General features: G+C 36.5%; 1 protein-coding gene across 2 annotated transcripts in view; it reads left to right on the forward strand.

Moving 5' to 3' along the window:
• Positions 1 to 24,853, forward strand: part of CADM2 (cell adhesion molecule 2) — a 908,788-nt gene that overhangs the window by 847,089 nt on the left and 36,846 nt on the right. For both annotated transcript variants that reach the window (XM_067543384.1, XM_067543391.1), the window contains one exon: positions 12,037 to 12,156. In XM_067543384.1, the coding sequence (XP_067399485.1) occupies positions 12,037 to 12,156 (120 nt within the window). The remainder of the gene's footprint in view (positions 1 to 12,036; positions 12,157 to 24,853) is intronic.

The following is a 24,853-nucleotide window of genomic DNA, read 5'->3' on the forward strand; positions in this document are numbered from 1 at the left end:
GGTCCAAAAGTCTAGTTCCTGTACAATGTCACCAAGCCTATTTCAAAAGATCAATGGCTGCCTTCTGAGTCACTCTGGAGGAAATCTACAAGGCAGGTCTATAAACTAGCCTTCATACCTTTGCCAAGCATGACAAGATAAATCTTGTGGTCTTGGGAGATACATCAGTTCTGAAAAGATGCTTTGAAATGCTGTAGGCTAGTAGTGATTTGTCTTCTCTTAGAAGGCTTCAGTGGAGGATTCATATTCATATCTATTTTTCCTTCACCTTCCCTATGCTGACAATCTTCACTGCTATTTACTTTCCAAATATATTCAAAGAGAAATTCATTTTACCTACAGTTTTTTTTTCTACATGAGAGCACATCTGGCAACCCAATCCACCCTTTCTCATTTTGGGTGGCATGAAGCAGGGAGTGGAGTGGGGGAAGAAAGGGTCTGCAAAGAAAATCCTAGTAGGAAATAAACTAGTTTTCTTCAGCTCTTTGCTGTGGACCAGTGATACTCAGACCTCCGTGGTTCAGTAGCCAAATTAGCAATCAACATTACCCAAAAAAGCCACAGTAGTATGAATACATTGTTTCATTTACTATTTATTTAATTGTCACAGGAAAATGACTGATGAATTATTATTATTTTATCAGCTACAATTGGTTAATAATATAGTAAAAGCATCCTGATTGGTTAATAACTTAGATTGATTAATAATTAAATCACACCATTTTTTAGTATGTGCTGCAAAGAGTTGCGGGAGACATATTAAAGAGCCACTTGTGGTTCACGAGCCTCAGTCTGAATATCACTGCTATGGATCATTGTTCTGGTGGGCCTTCCTGCCCCTTTTTGTGGCATCGGTTTCTTTGTTTCTAGTTAGGTTTTCTGTAACTTTCATTGTATTATATTGGAGAGCCACTGTAAAGGGTAGGCATACGAGACTTGGTCTGCTGCCTGACTGACAGCACTGTACTGCTTTCATTTCTGATGAGCAGGAACTGCAACCTCTTTGTAGAGGGTTGCCTGAGGGTTGCCTCTTTGTAGAGGGTTATTTTGTATGAAAGAAATAGCACTTAGGACCAAATTTCTCTTGCAGCATGTGTTGCAATATTCTGTAGTCAAACCACGGTATCCCAATGCTTTACAGGTTAAAAAAAAATCTAAAGACTATCTAGCTAGTAGTGTGCAGTTTCCTTTTAATAAAGTTGTGGCCTTTATTTTCGACTCCAATACATCTGTACCATATTTGAGCCTGCAATATACAACAACATGTTGTAAATGACCTACATGGTAAAAGAAATATGAGGCTTTCAATTAAACTGCAATTTTAATGTATTTTAATTTGCAGAAATGAAATTATTTAGAACAGAAAAAAACCCTATATCTTGAAAATTTGACTATTAAAAAGATAAGAATTGTTTTCTCTTGTGGCATGTTAGATTGTGCAATTGTATTTTTGCGAGAATTAAGTATTTTTATCGAATACAGTGTCAACTCTTATGCAGCCAGATAAACTATAGTTTCAGCTCTCAAAATTGCCAAAAATTTTTGTTGAGTCCTTGTTGAGCAAAACATACTGTGTAGCACTCTCTGCTGAAGCATTTCAGATTAGGATCAGGCGCCTCCAGTTTTACTTTAAAAATTATTTGCAATCTTTTTTTTATTAACTTTAAAATTATTGTAGTAAATTTCAAATTATGTATACTACTCCCATGTCTTGTCCTGAGTTTCTCAGAGCAACATCAAGGAGAAAAGAGATCAGCACTCTGTTCTATCCCTTTAGTTTTAACTTTTGTCTCATTAAGAGAGAAAATACAAAAGAATCACTCCCATCTCTTCTCTTCTTTCATCCACCAGCTATGAGTCTGACTGAGCTATTTGGAATTTTTACCCAGAAAGAGCCATGTGCAATTGTTTTGAAAGAGTTACCAAGTTGGTTCAAGACTGGTTTGGTTTCTGATTTGTATTACATCAGTTTTTTCTTACATGTTTTCAGAGGTCTTCTGCTGCTACAGACTCTTTTTGACATTTTGACATCAATGTAGTTTGGGGACACATAAAAGACAGTGTTACTTGTCCTGTGTGTTTTCAAAAAGTAATGAAATTCACAAATTGGATATGATGTCCAAACAACAACAAATAGCACACAATATTATACTAAGAAGTATATAATACTAGGCTTGGGTATAAGTCTTGGTGATCATACTTGAGCAATTAGTTTAGCCACTTTTGTGATATCAATTTTCTTTTATTAAATGGGTACTTGAGGTATAAACACATTGGCATTTTTGAAGGTAATTGTATGAATTTCTATTATGTTCAAAAGAGGGGCATGCTTTCATGGTTGAGACATCAGACTGGGACTCAGGAGATCTGGGCTCCATCCACAGACAGCTCAACCATAGACTTCTTATGTGATATTTGGCAGGTCACTTAATCCTGTGCTTTTGTTCCCCCATCTGTCAAATGGGGATGACACTACTTCCTTTCTCTCAGCCTTTGTCTTGTCTACTTCAATTGTCAGTTCTTCAGGGCAGTCTACCCAGTGCCTATCGCACTAGGGTTCTGATCACAATTGCAGTCTTTAGGCACTACTGTATATAAGTTAAATAATAAATACCTTCTGTTTATTAATAAATCTGTCTCAATGTATGACTCAATAGAACGTGTCATTTGAAATTATGTTATAGTGCCAACACTGAGAATCATGTAATACCTTAAAACTGAAGTTTTGTTTTGCAATACATAAATATATAGGAAGACTGCAGTCAATGACTTATTGTGTAAGTTTTATCTACTTTCATCCTGACAAGTTTATACAAATTTTGATGCGCTCTAATAAGCTTTGGTGCCAAAGTGCAGTGTATTTTTTAAATAAGTACTTTAATTAGAAAATGAAGAAAAGGCCACTTTGTTTTATTCAAGATAGTGAACTGATTTAGAGATGTAACATAGAGACAGTGGAAAACAGTTGGGGGAAATTTTAGGCTGGAAAAATTTCAGAGCACACATTTGTAGTAAACTATATTAAGTGTTGTAAGACTCTCTTGGCACAAGAAAACAACTCATCAAAAGTTAATCCATTTGTTGAATACAAGTTTTAATTTGGCATTGACAGTTGCATTTTATGCTGATATTAATCACGGATAATGTCAAACTTAAAGAGAACTCTTGAATCTAGATTATTTATTATTAAAAAATTATTCTAAATACAAAATTAGTCTGATGTCCTTGAAATGTGTGTCCCCTGCATAATAGTTTGTAATAATTAGTATGTTAAAGGATAGTTTTAAGAAAATGTCAAAATCCAAAATTTAAAACACAATTTAAAAAATTAAAACATTTCCATATAGCATTTTAGTTAATCAATTTTTCCAGTAATAAAATTTCCAATTAATAATCTATCCCACAAAAAACAAAAGACCTGTACCCAATCATATCATAAGATCCCACCTAAATCATCCTTTATTCTCCAGCCTCTCCACATATGGATGCTGAGCCCCTTTAATACAGAGAGACTTTGCAGCATGCCTGCAGTGTTAACAAATGTGATTTCTTGTGGACAAAGAGAGAAGCATGTTCCAGAACCAAGGTACCCTCGCTGCCAACAGTTCTCTTGTTTGCATCTAGGAGGCTGCAGTGTCTCTGTAAACGTCAACTGTGGCAGAATGGCATAGAGAAAGAGGGGGTCCCTCAAGTAAGCATTCAGGACTTTAGAGGTCAAAACCAGCATCTTGGATCTCTACCTAGAAACTTATGAGCAGCCTAGTGCAGGTATTGGAACTGTGATGTTATATGATCTTTGTGAAACACCCTTATTCTGCACTTGATTCAATTTTCAAATGCTCTGTGTTCAACGCCACATGGCCTTGTGTACAGTGCAGTACAGCAGCCCAGTCTCAAGGTGCAAAAGGCATATCAGTAGCACGGTGTGCACTGGAAAGAAAAGGCTGCACTCTTTTAGCCAGACACAGATGGAAAATGCCTTTTTGAATACCACTACTATTTGATCTGCTACAATCAGCCCTGGTTATAATGAAATTCAAAGATTGCCAGTCTATTCAGATGTGGTGGGTTCACTCTGAATTTCAGACAAATCCTCTGGTTGCGTCTTCCATCTCACCTGTATTGCTTCAGTCTGTTCTGAATCAATCTTCAGTCAGCCCATCCTTTCTTAGTCTCTATTTTTATAAAGATATTGAGTTATTTGTTCATGGTGCCAGCTCTTTGTGATGTAATGGAAATGTAGATCTGAATACCATGAGCAGTCTAAGAACTCTTCAGCCCATACTTCCTCACTAACTCGTCTAATGATTCCATATACAAGTTGAGCAGGTGTTGTGACAAAAATTGAAACCCTCCACTGGCTTCCTTTTTTCCATATCTAATTAAAAATTCTTGTCATCCCCTTTTAGGTCCTTCTACTTCCCCCTACTTATCTGTTATTTTAACTTTTATCTCATCAACCCATCACTGTCCCCTTTGCCAGCTATGATTGCCCATTTGTCCATTTTTACTACAAACTTCTGTGCACTTTTGTCCATGTCTTTCCTGATTTTATCTATAGGGCTGCTACAGCCTCCTCCTACTAAAGTCTTCACAATACCCTCTTCTGTGGGGTGCTTAAAAGAAATCAGCCATCCAATAATGGCAAAGTTATAAGGTAATCAGGGTCAGCTGACTATTTTTTTTAAATTTTAAATTGTCAAAAGATATGGAACCATCAAAAATCCCAAAGTTTTGCAATAGCTACCTGTATAAGCACGTGAATGTATCATTCTTACGCCTCCCCCCTTCCCCTCCCTCTTTTGTTTCTCATGTTTACACACGCCTTTAGTTTCAGATTAGGTTGTAAACTCTTCTGGACAGAAATTGTGTCTACATCTTTGTTTTTAGAACTTCTAGTACAATGCGGCCCTGATCATGAATGGGGCTGTTGGGTGCTATAACAGTGTAAATAAGAAATATTATTATTTAAATGCACTGAGCCAAATTCTGCAGGGTTGTGTGCCAACTCCCAGTAGTAATTGCATAAGAGTAACTGAGGGCAGAATCTGGACCCTGTGTGTATTTAAATACTGGGTTGACACCAACTTTTAGCTTAACTAAAACATAAAAGAGATCAGGGTTTTTGTTTGTTTTTTAAGTTGGGTGTTGCTTTATCTTCCATCTGTTACTGAAATATGCCGCTTTCAAGATTAGAAAAAGACCTGTAAAACTTTTAACAAGGGGGAAGAGAAATACAGTTCTTTCTAATTCATAGCTTATGAGGAGGAAGCAGTAGAAACCAAGTTTCTCATGTCTCAACCCCTTTAATTTTTCTTTGACTCCAACCCTACCAAAGAACGTTTAATAAAACCTTAATGAGTTCCCACATCTTACCATTAAAATGTCTTTAGTACTGTCTAGAGATGCATTAAACTTCTTAGAATCATGGGACTATGTGAATCTATTTTATTCCCCTTCCAAACTCACTAGTCATTTTAGCCAAGTTGTATGTCTTGCAATATGAACTAATCAGAAGTTACTCCTGACTTTTATTGTTTTAACTAGGAGTCAGATCCACATCAGGCTTTTATTGAAATGGTTTTGGAGTTTTTTTTGTTTTTGTTTTTTTAAATATATTCAGTCTGCTATCAAAAAAAAAAATCAATCATACAATACTTCAGAAATCGGAATCAGTTAGTAAAAATATAAATTGTGATCTTATGTTCACAAGGTTTTATGATCATTCAGTATAACAGCTAAGGAGCTATTGTCACATGACATTCAAGCCACAGTCTCTTTGTTCAGTCCCAGTTTCTGTACAGCTCCCTTTGGATTTAAAATCTTGATAGATAATTCAGTAATACATATTACAGTCTCTGATTAAATTTTGCACAGAGTAGCGAGATTGTTTTCCAGGTAGGTCATTACTCAGTTCAGTTAACACTTAAAGCCTCTTTCATTCTCAGTCAGAATACCACAGGGTCTATCCATCATTATCATTTTGTCTTTTAATTTTTCTTTCAGCCTTTGTCAAGCTTGAAACAAAAGCTCTTACATTTATTTTGCATTGCAACCCTTATTATCTGAAATTGCACTCAGTCATCTTCAGCAGCACCATCTCTTATTTTGTGGGAACTTAAGAGCAGAGTGCTTAGGGCCAGATGCTCAGTGGATGTAAACTGACATAGCTTCATTAACTTGAATGAATGAATGACTTCTGCCTTATTGGGACACTGCTGTATTTGGTGCAGGAAAGAGGGGAGAGTATCAGGGAATGGGTTCTGGCTCCCTGATTCTCTGGACCATACTGGCCCTCACGGTGCTTAGAACTACTCCTAGCTCTCTCTACATTCTGCAACTGGTATTAGGTAGTAATTGCAATTACTTTGTGGATAATCTTTAAACCAATGGAGGTCTGACTTGATGGAATGCAGCTGCATCACCCTTCTCTCCACCTGGCTATGGCACAAATGCACCACTACGGAGTTCCTTTATGACAGGGGATTTCTCTGTTAAGCATTTGCACTTGGGTTATGGGCCCCTGGGCTACCAGACGGATACAAAGAAGCTGTTCCCTGTGCTTGAAAATTTGGCCCACTAAGTTTATTTTTTGGGCTTTATAAGGTATTGGTACAACTAAAATTAACCGCAGTATCTGACATATAACATGTGTTTGCTTTCCATAACATTTTACTATACAGTGCTCTGGTAGTATGGGTATCATGACTATGGATAAGATTATGTCACGAGAGTCACGGGTTCCAGGACTTCCAGAAACCTCCATGACATTTTCTGATTCAGCCCTGGGGCAGCAGAGCCTGAGCTGTCAGCCTCTAGGGGCCACGCAGACCCACAGCTCCCAGCCACCGCTGGGGGCCCAATAGCTCCAAACTGCCGAACATGCAGGGAGGCAGAGGCCCCCCACAGACCCAGAGTTCCAAGCCCAGGCCCTACAGCTCCAACTCACAGCGCTCGGGTTCTCATCCCCCCAGTCAGCCCCATTTTGCCATAGTTATTTTTAGTAAAAGTCAGGGACAGGTCACAAGCTTCCGTGAATTTTTGTTTATTGCCCGTGACCTGTCCCTGACTTTTACTTAAAAATAACCATGACTAAATATTAACCGTAATCATGATTGGCAATAAAGGAGATACTAAGGTCAGTACATCCTTTCACTTAATACTAACCTAATTACCTATCAACTCAGTAGCCAAAGTTCAAATTAATGCTGACTATGAATAATCTTATTTGATGACTTGCCTTTTTAGTAAAGTTTAAAATCATCTGTTCTTAGATATATGCAACTCAAATATTTTATTAGGGTATCTGCATTTTTATTTTCATGATTTATTTAGTGTGTTCTATATCTATATCAGTTTTTAGGAACTGAAAACAATTCTCAGAAAAAATGCAGCATTTTACCTGAATGTGGCTCCATTCTATGGTTTATGCATATTTTTGGCATCTAGTAGGGAGGAAAACAGAACTTTTGAATTGAAAGCTGCTTTCTTTACTCTCCTTTGTTGCACCATGTCTGTGGAAAAGGCAGTTAAAGTAGGTAAAGTTGTTATATCATTAAAAAGAAAAATAAGTACAGTACCTGGCTATATCCGCCCACATTAGTCAAGCAAATATAAGAGAACCAAATGCATATGTGTCATAAATTCAACAAATGAACAGATGGAATATTTTTCAAAGTGCATGTGGGTAGGAAAACAGATGGTTGGGAACACACACAATTACTTGATTTTTTGTATAAAAGTTTATATTCAATGTAGTACAGAGCAGAAGGAATTGTCTTGTGGCTAATGCTCATGATTGGGGTTTAAAAGTTCTGGGTTCAATTCCTGTTTTTGCCAGTGACTTTGTGGAACTCTGGACAAATCAATTACTGTCTGCCTCAGTTCCGTATCTACAAAATGGGAATAATATTTCCTGCTTTACAAGGAAGATTAGGGTACATATTTTAATATGTGTCAGACAACGAGATATTACATCAGGCACTTGGATACAAAAACTCCAGAAATCTTTAAGATGTTCTGATCATAATGGTCCTGAGTTTTTAGAGGCATGAGATTGATACAAATTTGATATATTATCAGTTGAACAAGAACACCTCCCATGCTACTTGATACAAAAATTCCAAGGACAGGAAATGAAATGAAGTTTCGGTCCAACATACTTGTGTTGGTGAGAGGGCTACAAATTCATTCTATCAAGGTATTTCTTGACAGGAATAGGACAAGGCTATCTAGTCTCTTTGGTGATATAGCTCATAGATTTCATGGCTGTAAGAAGATATTAGTAGGGAACACTGCATATCTACATTTGTACCTCATGTAATAAAGTCACACGCTTGTGACTAGAAATAAAAAATTTGTCCAGTAGGACAGAACCCATGAAATAGCAATCCCTCTTTCTATAATGTAAAACAAGTGGACATCTTCAACATGCCAGCTTTAAAAAATTACTGATAGTGACTTCTGTGCCTGAAACAGCAGCTTCTACTGTACTTTGTTGACTATTAGAGCATGTTGCAGTCTGGGTGACTTGCTAGAAACACCTTCCTAGGCTTCAAGGCCCACTATATATCACCCATATCTTCCTCCATTTGAGCAAACAATGAAAGAGTGGAGTGTGCTGCAAATGGTTTTCTCCTCCTTGAAAGGCCATCAGAAATGTTTTGCTGGCTGTTCTGGAAAATCACTTTCAAGGAGACGACAGGTAAAATATTCAAAAGTGCTGAAATGATTTAGGAGCCTATCTGACCTGAGGAAAGATTTAAAAAACTGGCATGTTTAGTTTCGAGAAAAGGAGACTGAGGGTGGACCTGATAACAGTCTTCAAATATGTTAAGGAGTGTTGCAAAGAGGTCTGTGATCATTTGTTCTCCATGCCCACGGAAGGTAGGACAAGATGTAATGGGCTTAATCTGCAGCAAGGGAGATTTATATTGGATAGTAGAAATTTTTTTTCTAACTCTAATGGTAGTTATGTTCTAGAATAGGGTTCCCAGGGAGGTTGTGGAATGCCCATCACTGGAGAACAGGTTGGAAAAACCCATCAGGGATATAAGTTTACTTGGTCCTCACTCAGCACACGGAGCTGGACTTGATAACTTCATGAGGTCACTTCCAGCCCTAAATTTCTATGATTCCATCTCACAGAAAATCAATGGGAATTAGGGTCCCAAGTGGCTAAATCTCATGAATATAGGACTTAGGCTCCTAAGGCACTCAGGTGCTTTTGAAAATATAACCCTACATCTACAGTTAGGTTGGCCAAAGTGTGATTTAAAGATGAAATGCAAATCCACAGAGTTCTAAAATGTATGGTTTGTAATTGCTATAAGGATAGGTATGTAGTTACTAATGTGAGTGAGTGTGCCAAATGAGATGTGACGTTACTAAAGGGAAGACTCTACTGAAGGAAAGCCTCTGAACATAACTAGTGTAAACTAGATGTTTCCAGAATCCTGAGCAGACTCAGTCTTAACTGAGTGCGCAATTAAATGATGTATCTTTTCTCCAACCGAGCATGACAGTTGCCCTCTTCTAGTAACTTCAGGATATGAACAAAGCTGCCCAAACACAGCCATTTTACAATAAAGTTATATTTCTTCTATTAAGAAAGTAAGAAGAACATGCCAGTATTGTGTACATTTACTTAAATTTTAACATAGTACAAATTATATGTAAATTAGTTTAATCCTTCAGGCGGTGGGCAAGGTGTAATTTGGCCATTTGGTGTCCTGCCTTGATCAGGACACTAATTTCTGGATAGTTAGTTTCATTTTTCTCTGAGATCAGAAAAGATTATTTTTGTCCAGCTAATATTACTATCATCTGCTAGTGCCCATTACCAAGTCTCCATCACCCTGTAAAGTCATAAGAGGTGAAGGATGTAATTTTAAATCTGAAATCTTGTGAGGAACACTTCCAAACCTTAAAAAAAAAATCAGCAAATAAATGACTTCTAACTCCACTGACAAACCCATCTGAGTCAATATGAGGCCAACTCAGTAGAACAATGAAAACGACAGAAGTGGGAAGTTTACAATTGTACAGCCTCTAGTTCAATGGCATATTTAGGGAAGTCATCTAAAACAAATGTAGGACTTGTTCACTATGTTCTGTGTATAAAACTGATGTACAGCTGCCTTCTTTTTTTAATGTATCAGGCTTTTCAGTGAATATCAGATACACATTTTCTTCTGTTTAGTGCAACTTTTACCATCTAAGAAGGAATTTCACATAATAGGAAATAATTGTGTACATCAGTGCATATAACGTATCTTCTTAACATGTTAATTAATTTATAATGCTCATTAAATTCAGTTCTATTTAATTATCATGGCAGTCACGCTCCAGGCAATAGTACAGTTTGTCCTAGTGATTAATGTCTCTACATTCATTATTTAAAAAGCTTGGTTTCTTAATTTTGCTGGCCTGAGAATATTTACTATTGAAGAACAGGTGTGAACATCAGTGTACTAAAGGTGAAAGAGCGATCTCATGCAGCTATCTGACGTTTTCCAAAGTGGAAAATTCTGCAGAGTCTAGAAAGATGTTTTTTATCAAAAGCAAAATAACTGAGGGAATGACAGGGAACTTTTTAAATGGCAAATTAATCTGTCATCCAACCTGAAAATAATGCAGACATATGAAATCAAAAGCCAAGGGAAGTAATTAGTCAATGCTGAATTCAAAGACCCCGTTCCTGAACTGTCTCCCTCAGGGCCCAATTCTGTGAAGTGCTGAACATCCTTGTCTACCACTGAGTTCCCTGGGAGTTGATGGTACTCACTGTAAATGATATCCTTCTGTAAACAGGCAAGACTGAAATTATGGGCCTGATTCTCTTAGGTGTGTGGGTAGTACCTTGCTTCTGAAGTTAGCCACACTGAAGTCAAAAGGGCTATGTATGGAGTAAGAATGGAATTCACCATAAGGAGGTCAGAATCTGACCCTTTGTCTTTAAAACTGAAGTCTGGATAATCTGCGTCAGATGCTTTTATCTTCCTTATTGAAGCGTTTTCCTCTCTTTCCTTTCATCTTTTCTTATTTACAGTCCCTTCCTAGGCAAAGGAACATTGATCTTTATTGCTCCTGGCAGTGCAGATCTAAGTATTTTGTTTCTGTATGTGTGTTTATTGTTCTCTATATATTTAAATTATGTTTTACTATAAGGAATTTTGATTATAATCTGACCAATAGCAATGCCCTTAGTTTAGCAGACCTGCATTTACTCAACTCAGATTATGACCAAGAGATGGAGAGGATTTTATAGGATTCTGTTGTTGAAGACTTGCACGTTTTCCCTTTTCTATACACACCTGTAATACTGAAATTACCATTAATCTTTCTAAATGTTGCATTTCAAATTAAATTTCTTAGATGTTATTAAAATACTGTTGTATGTCAAATATCCCATGTTCAGGATGATTGTAAAACTATTTTGCCTGCTGGTAAGGGTAAGGAGTTTGAAATGTACTCTGCTCTGGATCTCAGCAGACAACTGTATCTTAAACAAATTTGTGGAACGAAGACAAGCAAACTGAAAAAAGCAGCTTTTATAGTTAGTAGAAATTTCCCCTTTTTCCTTCCATTGAGTCTGTCTGAAAATAGGTGTTTTAACATACAGCCATTTCTCGTTAACATGTGTGTGTTTATTTAGCATGATGGTATTGTTTTTTTTCATCTCCCACTCTGACATAGCATGTTTCATCTATATTTGGTTTCCGTTGTTTGAGACCTTTAAAATGGCTCAGTGAAGAAATGGATTCTTGTCACTTAAATACTCACTCTCCAGATCTGTGGAAACTTGATCATTTTAACAGTGTTTTAAATTCTTTTCCCTTGACGTGTAAATATAAAACTAGAGAGTGATATGTCAAGAATTTCAAGGTACCCTAAGGTATCTGTAATAATCTGTGTTAAGCATGTTTTAATTTATACATTTTTCTACATACTTGTATTTACAAATTGAACCATTATTATGCTTCTCCTTTGTTTGCATGATATGATTTTATTTTATATTTTTTTTCCACTCACCAGATGTTTCCAACACTTTGCTTCCCACCACTGTCATCCCCTCACTTACCACTGCAACAGTCACAACCACTGTAGCCTTAACAACCAGCACAACCACATCGGCAACAGGCATCAGCACCAGAGGTACAGTATTCTTCTTTGTTATGGCCTGAAAAACACATTATAAATAGGAAATTACAGGGAATTTTAAAGATGATAGAAAATGCTAAAGAGAGAATTTAAACATTTTGCCTAAACATGTGTTTATATAAAATAATAAATCCACAAAACAGTAGTTAACAAAGTTTAAAAAGTTTACTAAAACATTCTTACTGCTCCAGCAACGTGTGTAAACTTTTATGTGGTGATTTAATTATTTGTTTAAGTTGGGACTTCTTTTTTTAAGGTTAGAAAATTTAACTCTTATTTATAACGCAAGTACGATATTTTTAAATAAACATTACTTTTTAAACTGGTTACTATTACTAGTATTATTAGTATTATTTTTTGCTTCCTGGTGCTAATATGGAATACAAGATAAGTATCTTGGATTTGAAAGTACTATAGACTTATTCCTGCTTGTAATAAAATGGAGATCTATCTCACGCTTGTTAGTCTTAAATTTAAAGAAGCTTTTTTAGTAAAGGAATGTCTTTATCTTACCTGACCTACAATATATCATCTGAATTTTCTTTTCCATAAATCTGTATTTTAAGATGATGTTTCTGGTAGTGTTCTGCCATGCCTTCAGAGAGAATCTAGATTCACTTCCTAGGTTTACTCTCTTATTCACAGGTCCAGCACATATTGGGAGTGTTGCAAAGGGTTCTTGGCGCTGAAGGATTGTGTGCTTTGCTTCACAAACTAACATTTCCCCTCTCTGATTAAGTTTTCATATAGTCTAAAAAAAAAAAAAAAAGATCAGTATAACCTCTGAGCTGGGCTAGAAGTAAAAAGTGGGAGAAGGATCTTCAGTTGTCCATTTGAAGGCACCAATGAATTAAAGAGAGAGAGAGAAATACATTTAAATACTCTCAAGATGTATTCCTATAATGAGGTGTAAACCTCTTGGGAAAGCTAGGACTACTTATGTTCTGAAAACCTTTCTCTCTAGAAGAATTGTCATGATAAACGCATTAAAAACTGTTTTTAAGATGGACTGGTGGCTGGAGCAATGGACTGGGACTCAGGAGACCTGGATTTTATTCCTGGCTCTGCCATTGGTCTGTTGGGAGTTCTTGGGCAAGTCACTTTCCCTGCTCTTTGCCTCAGTTTCCCCATCTGTAAAATGGGGATAATGATACTGAACCTCTTTGTAAAGCTCTTGGAGATCTATAGATCAAAATTACTTGGTATTATTACTTGGAATAGTGGGATTTGATTACTTGGTATTATTACTTGGAATAGTAGGATTTTTCCTGAACATGTCTAATTCCAGTGTATAAAGAGTAAACAATCCTGGCAATGATATCCACAGTTGTTTCACTAATAGTGCATTAATATTTTAGTACTGTGACTTCTGCATGAAATTAAACTGACTTACAATCTCAAAACACATTTTTCATGTATTAATCCTCAAATAATGTCCACAGTATGAAAATGTGTCACCTTCTTAATGATAAGAGAGAGAGGGGAAAATGTTACAGAAATACCTATCAACTGCAAGAAAGGGAGATGTCGTAAGCAGCAGCTGGGCACCAAATGGCCATTTTAGGGCTGTAATGGCTTGTCTTTGCTAAATTAAAAGGCTGATTATTAGAAAAGGGGGAAGTTTCCTATAAAAGGAAGATTCTACACTGTGGAGTTTCATTAGGACTATACGTTTATAAAGAAAGGTGTATGTGGGGACCTAGCTGAAATCCCCCATTTATGAGGGCCAGAAATGTGGATGAAATACATTTTAGGTTTTTCAGGCTGGAGTCCGGTGTTCTAAAATAGCCATTTTTTTGTTGTTGCTGTTATGTTGCTATAATAACTGTGATATAAATTTGACATGAGAAGTTTAGTGTATCTTTCTACATCATGCACCGTGTTGCCTCTTTGCACAGGATTTCATTCCGGCTTCTGAAGTGCTAATTTTGATTGTCTGGATGTTCTGCATTATGGAAAGGAGGTGCCAAAGAAATGTGTCTCTTTTAAATTTCAGTCCCCCATGTATGGAATCATAGAATTGTAGGACTAGAAGGGATCTCGAGAGGTCATCTAGTCCATTGGTTCTCAACCAGAAGTACGCGTACCCCTGGGGCTAAGCAGAGGTTTTCCATGGGATACATCAACTTATTTAGATATTTGCCTAGTTTTATAACAGGGTACATGAAAAGCACTAGCGAAGTCAATACAAACTAAAATATCATACAGACAGTGACTTGTTTATACTGTTCTATATGCTATATCAGTGTTTCTCAACTTGGGGCTCCATGATTTATTTTATAATTATATGGTAAAAATGAGAGAGTAAGCAATTTTTCATTAGTAGTGTGGTGACACTTTTGTAATTTTAATGAGGTGAAACTTGGGGTATGCAAGACAAATCAGCTTCCTGAAAGAGATAGAGTAGTCAGGAAAGGTTGAGAATCACTGAACTAGTCCAGTCCCCTTCATTTACTAGGACTAGGTATTAGGACTAATATATATATTAGCATGTGTTTAATCTGACATTGGGATGACCATTAGGATGGGTTCAGACAAGCAGGCAAAAGTCCAAATGCTTGATTGAACCTTATCCAAATTTTCTGATCCTCTTCAGGTATAAATCTCACAGGAACCAGCTTTCTTGTAAGATTTCCAGAATTGCCTGTTTTGAGCCATGCAGGAAACACCACACGAACAAACTTTTCTGAGGCATTACTGCTTGTTATCGCAGCAGAAATTAGGACATGCAGGGGCTCATGAAATTGAGAAGTTATTCAAATTATTTCAAACATAAATCATTGTTAATTTTGGCTCCTATTTAAGTGTGAGGTGAAAGTTCTGTTGGTTCTTATTTTATCAGAACTTGTTCATCCATCTCTTAGTCTAAAATAGTGGAAATTTGCTCCCGATTTTACATCTATAGATAAAGTGTGCTTGAACTGGTTTTCTAATGGTGTTTTAACAGCTAGACAATCTCTTTTTTGTTTTGTTTGGTGAATTCCTGATATTTTACTAAAATGATAATTCTATATTAATACTTCATGTAGATGCATCTATGATCCTTCAATTTGCTTTATTATTACTTACAGTAATACCTATATATTCAGATGCATTTAAAATGTCACTTTTAGGTTACATCATTCCATACACAATCCTAGAAGATGCCTTTGAAGGATTGTAACACAGGACATGTAGATCCCATGCTTCAGCGTTTGCCTAAAACATCAAATCATTTTATGTTACAGAAATTTCGTATCTTACTGATGCCTAAGATATATTCTACTTATTTCACAAATAAACTAAAACTGACAGTTAATTCTAAAGATTTTTGAGCCAGGTGTTGTCTTCATTTGCCTAAAGTTCAGCAAGCAAATTAGAGACATTACTAAGTCTACTTGGATAACTAACATTATATTTTGCAAAAGGCCTCCTTTGGCAAACTTTTCAGTCACTCAGACACACACGTTCATACTTGCTCTTATGCTTAATCCTGTAAGTATTAAGTGACATTCCTTTGCTCGTGTATTACACATTAAGTTGGAAAGTCTAAGTGCACTTTGATGCTCAGAAAGAGCAGACTCCTTTTTAAATTTGCCCAGGATGTCTTAAAGCTTCACAACCATGTTGAGGAAAATGTAACAAAATGAGACCAAAACTGTGCAGAAGAAAGAAATCTAGAGAACTGAAGAAAGAACAAGTACATTGTGTATGAATAGTTTCCTTTTTACCAGGTTTTATGTCCCTTTGTCCTGCCAGAGCAGCACAAAGGGACCTTAAACTTGCCTCAAGTGGACAGCTGAGGAATCTGGTGACATGGGGAAACCCTCAGCCTAGTATACCTGGCTCTGTGTCACACTCATAGCCCTCCAAAATGGAAGCTTCTCCACCCCACTTCCCTCCCAGGCATTATTTCACCAATCTTTTTCCCTACACTGTTCTTTCTGTGGGTGAATCCCTTTCCTGCCTGGCAGGAGAAAAGACACAGATCTTTTAAGCCTGGTAATCCTGACTTTAACTGTTAAAGAATTAAAACAAAAAACAAAAAATACAGATATGACTGAACAGTCAGATAGCAAAAAAGAACAATCCATTATTTAATATATTCAATTCTACTGCTCAGATGTGGGTGATTCACTCTTGACTGACTCACTAATGAAACGATTGTGCCAAAATGTTCAAAGCTGTATATAGCAGTGCCTGAAAACATTTCCAAAAGTCATTGTGCATAATACAGGATACAATGCTGGTGCCAGGAAGCTGTCCTGGGAACTTCAAGAGTTTGTTTAATATTCAGGATGCTTAAAAAGTCATATTTTAAAAATTTCACTGCATATTCAAAAAGTGGGCCCACTTCACTTTTTTTTAAAAAGCTCTGGTATAAAAAGGTATAAATGGTATCTGTGAACTAAATATAAACATGGGTTTACAGTAAATTAATTGAGGTATTAAGAGTTTGATCATTATGGTTTAATTTAAATTAAATGTGAATATTTGTATTTAATCACACAAAATTTCAACAGTCTGAACTGGGAAATTATATTACTCTCATTTTTTTCTCTCCCTTTTCCTTTTTATCTTGGTGTCTATATAAGAATAAAAAATTGAGTGGAGCAACTGTTTCATTAAAGCAAGCTAAACTGTAAGAATTACCTGGGCAGGGCTTTCATTCCCCAGCTCCTTTGATATCAAAAGAATATTCAGCATTACCAGTTCTTCACTTGTGCCTTCATTTTTCTTCCACATGATCTCATTAATGTACCTCAGTACTCTGAGATATTGACAGAGAAATAAACTACAAAACAACAGAGAAGTCATAGAATATGTAGGGGGAAAGGAGACTTGCACTGTTAAACAGTGGCTGAGATAAGGGAAGAGTTATATCTCAAAGATAGCTACTCTATGTTTACTCACATTCACCTCTAATAATAAATAGAGCAATCAGTGTGTAATCTTAAAAGCAGTTTGTCCAACACCATTTAAAAACAGCTAGTTATTTTATAGACTACTTAATAACTGTGTGGCTGAAACTTAAAAACTAATTTGTTTCTGCTTTCACTCAAACCAGATAAGGAAATTACAACCCTTTTCCTCCTTTCCTGCCCCAGTTTTAATCAGCTTCACCAGTTTACCCGCCTCAGGATTTTCCTATACACCTAAACATATGCAGTCAAAGTCCAGAATATGGACTACTCTGTAAACTATTATTTTTTTCTCCAAAGATCCTGTCAAATGTTTTAGTTTCTGAACTATAATAATTGATTTCCATTTATTAATGATTTGTTGATTATTTTATTTCCCAGGCTCCTTTCCTCTGTTTCAAGAATGCACTGAGCCTCCCAGGTTGCATCCTGACTTCTCAGATGGATCTTAAAGCTGGAGGTCTCAGCATATCCTAGAAACGGAAAGAAACAAAGAGAGCAAAACATCTGGACTTAAGGAACAAGGTTAAATCTGACTGCAAGATTGAACTACAGAACTTATTTTCTAGTTCTAAACATAAATATTAGTACTGAGGCTCAGTCCAGAAAAAGTTCAAAATGGACTTTTATGGAATGTGAGGGAATTTAGGACTAAATTAAAAAAAAAAAAATCTAAGCCACCTACACAGTAGCTTCAGAGCACCAGCTGTTTATACAGAGGTTCCAAAATAGTTTTGCCTTATCTTAAGCAAAGAAATGGGATTGTTACCAGCCCTGTTTCTTTCTCAGTATGCTGCATGTTTTTCCTGGCTGCACAAAGGCTCAAAAATGCTACAGCCCTTCTCTGTCTCCCTCAGCAGGAGAATTAGCTACCTCCTTGTTGCCGCACAGAAGAGAAAAGGGGAAAAAATAAGACTAAAATTCAGTCTTCTTTTAGAAGAAGAAGAAAAAGCACTGGCTCTATAATGGAGATACTGATGTATAATAGAGATACTAAAATCTATTCTGTCAGATGTCTTTCATAAGAATTGTCTCAGCTTGTTACGTATAGCTGCAAACCCCCATTTATCCATGCCTTCAGTGGCTCCTCAGGTTTTCAGTAGGAGGCTCTCCCCTTCAGTTTCTCAAATCCTCCAGGGGTCTTTCACAAGAGATCTAAAAGTTCTTAATGCCCATCTAAGGAAAACAGTGCACACATGGCATTACCTTAGCAACATTTTAACTAAGGTGTCATCCCAGTAATCAGTTCTAGTAGTGAATTTAATTTTGTGTATTCTCCGATAGTTAAGATCAACAAAGTGAAGCGTAGCATTTGTCTAGCTCAAAGAATCCTTTTTCTGTGACCTGTAGTAGATACACATCTGGAAGAAGTCTGCTTATAATATTAGAAAAGTGCCTTGTGAGAATGTTTGATCTATGGACTCTGAGCTCACATTTGGTTGGTGAAGCAGAACTTAAAATGAGGTGTCCTCAATCCTTTTCATGATGCCTAAGCCTCAGAATGCCAGAGGATCTTGCCACAGTAACCCAGCTTCCAAAATATAGAGAATCTATCTTATTGTGGTGGTTGGATCCCTCCAGATTTATGAGAAGACAACTTCTGATGGACTCAGAATCATGGAATCAGAACCATGACAGAGATACCATACTAACAAGCTGTTTATCTCAAACCAAAACTTGTTAGCTTAGGGGATGTGGCTCTACAAAGATTAAGAGAAAATAATCAACACACTTTTGGGAATTAAGGCTAACATTCTGGCTTCAAATCCCATCTTCAAAAAAGACATACTGCTTGAATTCATTTAGGATGATATGATAATAGTGTCCTGTATAAGCAAACTGAGTAGAACCAAGAACAAGTGTCTCTACATGGAATGCCCAGTACTAGTGTAATGGGTAAAGAACCTTCTCCATTCCAGTACCAACGGCAGACTGACTCACCAAGCAAGAGATATATCAAAATGCATAGTGTCCAAAAGTAGTAGTCCAACCACATAACCAAAATATTGGGGACTGAACACATAATGAACATTTGCCTCAATCTCAGTGAACATTTTTACTTTCTCCCCTCCTCCCTGCCCCCTTTGTCAAAGAATTCTGATTAGCTTTAAACTCTGAGTTTTGTTAATCAAAAATTGAAATTTAGAATATTGTAATCCACTCTACCTAATATCATCTCATAGTCTAGGAAAAAAGATTATTATATTATGATTATATTACATTTACTTATACAGCACCTTAAATGAGCATGTTGCATTCCCATCTCCAAAGAGTTTACAGTCTAAATTAAGATGATAAAAATGGGAAGTAGATTATAACACAATAAGATAGGAAACATGAGGGAGAGAAGATATGATTAGGCCATCATTTGGGAAGGTAGTGTGTTTTGTCTTGAAAAAATACTTCTAACAATATCATAAGGATTGCTCTTTACCAGGACCTGTAACAATTCCTCTGAGGGACTGGTAACTCATAGGAAAGCCTTTGAGAGAATGGGTCACTTGGAAGGAGTCATTAATACCTTGAGAGCATCCGTTAAATACTCATCAACGAAGGGTGAATTAAATGCAAGTATTTTAATACCAATAGGAGAGAATAAAACATAAATGAAACAAAAAACGAGTTTCCTGCAGGGTATCTGGTTATTGGGCCTAAAAGTCAGCATCCTCAGTGTACAGATAGCCATCACAAGATGCTTGGCATTGGTAACCTGAGTAAGATTTCATTGAATTCTCACACAGCTGGGTTCCTAAAGACATCTGTAATTGTATAGCCTCAGGAAATTCAAAACTTCCTAAATTAAGCTATGACCAAGATTTTAAGAGCTAAACTAATGCTCAATACTGTGATTTACAACAGTTAGGAGAGTTTCTGATTTGAGGCTCCTATGTGCTGAGAGAAACCCGTGAATTTTCAACAAAGAGAAAGGAGTTCTCTAAAAATCACCGACACAGAATTCATCCCAAAAGGTTGTAAATGGTAAAATGTTACCTTCCTTTGCCCAGATTCCAAGTGCAATAGGCAAAACATCATGGCATATGTTTACACCTACACACTCCTTATAAGATATATATGGAAGGAGTGTGATACCTTCAGTGTCTTAAAAACTTTAATATTGAAGTTATCAATCTGTACATAAAGCCAGCTGTCAGAGAGCCTAAAAGGGAAAGAGCATCATCATAATTTTTACTTAATCTCTAGAGTGCTGACTTGGTTCATAGTAGTTCCTACATTTTATTCATGTCTAGATATTACCACAATAAATGAAAATGAAAAATAAATGGAACTTATAAGAAACAAGACCGAAAAATTTCACCCACTTATTGAACTTAATAGCTTGTGTTTGACTAAAGTATACCTTTCAGAAAAGCAGCCACAGTCTTGATTTGAAGACTTCAAGAGCTAATCAACCACTTCCCTTGGCAGTTTGTTACAATGCATAATAATCCTCACTGTTTAAAAATGTGTTCCTTACTGCTAATTTGAATTTGTCTAGCTTTAATTTCCAACCATTGGTTCTTATGATTTTCTCCATTAGTTTAAAGACCCCTTTAGTACCTGATATTTTCTCCACATGATGGCACAGATTCAGTGTGAATAAAAGCATCCGAATCTGCCCTAGAATGATCAATTGTATTACACTTGGGTGGGCTGAATCTACAAGGGTCTGACTCTTATTAAGATCTTGGTGTGGTTTTGGTTTGCATTTTTGGGGATTATTTTTTCTTATATGTTAGGGTATTAAGCATGTTTTTGGATGCAGGTTTTTAAAGGAATACAGCAAGCTCCTTTTTAACGATCAGGGAAGATACGCCAATAGTGTCTGTTGAGTTTTAAGCTTTGTTGCTGTGCTTAATTTAAGCCAGATGCAATGGCATACATATTTCTGAGGTTTTTTTTATTTTCAGGCAGATTTTTGTGGACTTTAATCGTGCCCTATAAAAACTGAGACAGATTTTTCTAAATTTATTCGATATTGCAGAATTTTGGCATGTTTTCTCTATTATTCAGAAAGATAAAGTATATAATTTAGTATCACTATAGTTAAAAACATATGACAGATAAGTTAACTATATGTTTATATTATCATGTGAAGTGTTAATAACCAAAACAAGGTCTAAAAATGAGGAAAGGAACAATAGGAGAGAGAAATGCTTTATAGATTTCAAATTTATTTAACACCTTTAATAAGAAACGTTCATGTCTGTCTCAGTAATCAGAGAACTAGAGTTATCAACTGTGCCTTTGTAGTTGAAAAGATTATTTTGTCTACCCTTGCCTTCTCTGGCACTTGAAACACAGTTAATAACTTCCAGTGTGAACTTCATGAAACACCGAATTCATGAATTCACCGAATTGATACTAATTATACTAACTTTTTGCAATAGAGATGACGTTGGGAAAACCTGAAGCTGCAGTACCCCAATAACAATAAAATAATACTAAATCTGCAAAGCATGATTTTGGAGATGTATCTAATCTGACCTATTAATGTTCAAATTCATATAACATTAAAGCAATATGCTTAGGCTGTCTTAAATTAAAAATATAGCTGTATATACCAACTGTATTTGATGGCTTACCTGATTTTAAAATGAACACCAAATCGAGTTCTATACTGATTACAATTTGGCTTCCTCCAGAAAATAAAACATCACCAGTGCTGTACTGCGCTATTCAAACAGATTAACACGAAATGTGCCTGTACTTCTAATGAACTGGATTAAAAATGAATCTCCTTGTTAAATAAGAAACGATTAGAAAAAGCAAAGAGAATACTGCAACAGGTTCACTAGTTTAAAACAGAAGGACAAAAATCATTCAAGGCTAATGTCATGCTGCAGTACATCTATCATATCGGGAGGGAAAACAGAGCCAACAATATTAAAGGAAAAAAGGGCAATAAACTTAATCCTAGGGATTTAAAAGATTAGTTGGTACGAGAATATTAAAACACATCCTTCAGCACAGTTTAGACAAAAGACAGAGGCATGAGGGGAATCTGGTTTGAAGTGTTCAGTATCCTAAATGGTTATATCTGATGTTGACTTGGTTATTTTTTTCATCTTAAAAAAAATTACAAGCTCATCTACTCTCAGGAATACAGGGTGGAAAAACCTTATTCAATAACACTTGACTCACTGGCTGACAATAAAAGACTGAATGGAAGTGAGTGAAAAAATGAAATTCAGAACTGACACAAGGAAGTACTTTTCACTCGAAGAGAACTACAATTTTTCAATAGTCTATTGAGCCAAGTTTGGAATTGAAGGCACTGAGGTCATTAAAGGAGAAGCGAGATACTATTCTGGAGGAACTGTGTTAACCAAGATGACTTGCAATGGGCTGAATGGCCTTTTCCTTTTCCCCAAATTTATGTTCTTTTTGAAAAACTTTGATTACAAGTCATCCTGCTGTGATTTAGATAGCATGAATTCAGAAAGAGTGAATCAAATCCCTTCAATCAAGGATGCTTGGGTTTCTTTCCAGCCTGAATTCTTGCAAGTCTGTAATAGAAAACTACCAGTTGAGGAAAAAAGTATCAGGAGTGGCAATTTACCTTAATATGCAATTTCCCTTTCCATCTTATAGAGGGTAAGAGACAAGGATTCTGGACAACAAAAGCCAGCATATAAATCACTATGGGAATATGTTATGGACAGCTAGAAATGACAGACAAGGTTTTAAGATACCATTCTATTTATTTTAAGACAAAAAAAAAACCCTTTTTTGCTAATAGGTTTACACAGGACACATCATGTTCTGAACTATCTAAAAATGAGGCAATTTGTGTTTGTGAATTCAAAATTCTGTCAGACAGTCATCACTGATTTTTTAAACTATATGCATAGACACAATAGAGAATCAGCTATTTGTGACTACATTAAAATCAATCTAGAAAGTGGACACCAGGAAAGGGTTAAAAATATAACATCTGCTGCCTCTTCTCTTGATGCAGTTTTCAGTACTGAACAAAGACACTTTGGGGATGGAGAATGGGGTGTGATTTAAATTTTGTCCCTGTTGCTGGAATGCACATTAGCATCATAGACACAACTTTAGATCCTTTAACATTAGCGTTGTTCTCCATTTTGACTTTGTACACCCAATTCCACACAACTCAGGTAAAGTTTTATGATGCTGTTGTCTGTCAAGACTTGCAAATAGGTCTCTCCTGTAATTCTGAAATTGGTTGTGTCCTTTATAGGGTGATAAGCGACTCTAGGTTGTTTATACTTTAAAGCAGCAACCTCTGAGTTTCCAAAGGCTGCTGAATTTTGCTGCCCTGTAGCCCCTAGTCATTCTTTGAGGCATCTGTTTCCAATATTTTCGGAGTTAGTAAAGCTAAGAAGAAGTCCTTTATTACCATCGAGTTGGCTCTCTTCCACTACATGATGTTGTGCCAAGTATTTTCTGAGAGCTATTATAGGCTCCCGGTCCCTTTGGGACTCTCTTTTGTATAAGAAGTCCCTTGTAGCATAGTATGGCTATTGCGAATGCTGGCAGCAAGGCCATAGAAAACCAATTTGTTAATTATTTTTGTGTGACTGTGACACAGACATCCTTACTTCCTGGCACATTAGGGCAACGACCCCTCCTTCTGACCAAGTGCTTTCTATTGCTAAATTCTCTGACTCCATTGTGAAAATCAGGGATTCTAGCCTTGAATTTGGACACAGAATGAACTTCTCCACATTTATTATGAAAAAGTAAGACTTTTAGGAAGTGAACTGTTGCATTCATGTGTAATTCTAGACCATTCACTGAATTTGCAGCCACTTAAAGTGTATCAGTAGCACCTAATTCATAATAAGGGCTGTCTAGTTTCCCTCATTACTATAATAAAATTGATTCGTTGTAAGCAGGTGTTGTACCTTCTGCTGTCGGTGTAATATTCAATTCTTCTTCAAGTAATGTCCCGAGAGGTGCTCCACTTTCCATTAGATACATAGGGACATAATCTCAAAAAGCTCCCGTTACTGCACAAGGTCAGTAACCTCTCCTTGCATGTACAAATTAAGAACCTCTTGAAAGTTCAGAGCAGGGATTCTGGTCTTCCTGATGGTGTGGACAGTGCTAGCAGAATACCTAATGAATAATAAAGAGAACCTCTTAATTTGGACCCTGATTCAGGAAAGCATTAAAGAATGTATTTAACTTTTAAATACACGTCAGACCCATTTTCCTTTTTGATTTCAATGGGACTGAAGCACATGTTTAACTTTAAGCACATGTTCAAGTGCTGCCATGAACAGGGATGTGAGAGAGATTGCAACTCTGTGCAATACCATTGGGGCCCATGTTGTAGTAAGTTTTTGAATGGATTATGCATCACTGTGAGCCAGAGATTGAATGCAGCTCAAAGTGGGAGGATTACCACAGCTCCTGCAGGAACCAAAACCAGTGGGGGATGTGATTAGGTGAACCACTCAGGTTCTAAACATCTCCAGAGCAATACCACCCCTTGGGAAGTTCACATATACTGGTTCAAACTGGGTTTTCAGATACCAACAGACAAAGACAGGTCTTAGGGTATAAAAAGCTGAACTTGAACTGCAAACTGGTCCTTCTTTTGACTCAGCAAATGAACAGGACCTTCTGTCCAAGGAAGGGTCCTTATCCTTGTGCAAAGGTTGGAAGAACTTCGGCTTACGTCTGGTAAGCTTTTAGCTGTGTATAGGAACTTTTATTGTTTTTGAGATATTTTCTGTGTAATGCTTTTTTCCCTATGAATAAATGTATTTTGCTTTGTGAAGACTGATTGGTACCTGGTATGCATTTTTGTAGCC

This window comes from Emydura macquarii, unplaced genomic scaffold, assembly GCF_026122565.2.
Source record: "Emydura macquarii macquarii isolate MOO-44397 ecotype Brisbane River unplaced genomic scaffold, CSIRO-AGI_Emac_v2 contig_75, whole genome shotgun sequence".
Taxonomy (NCBI): Eukaryota; Metazoa; Chordata; order Testudines; family Chelidae; genus Emydura; species Emydura macquarii.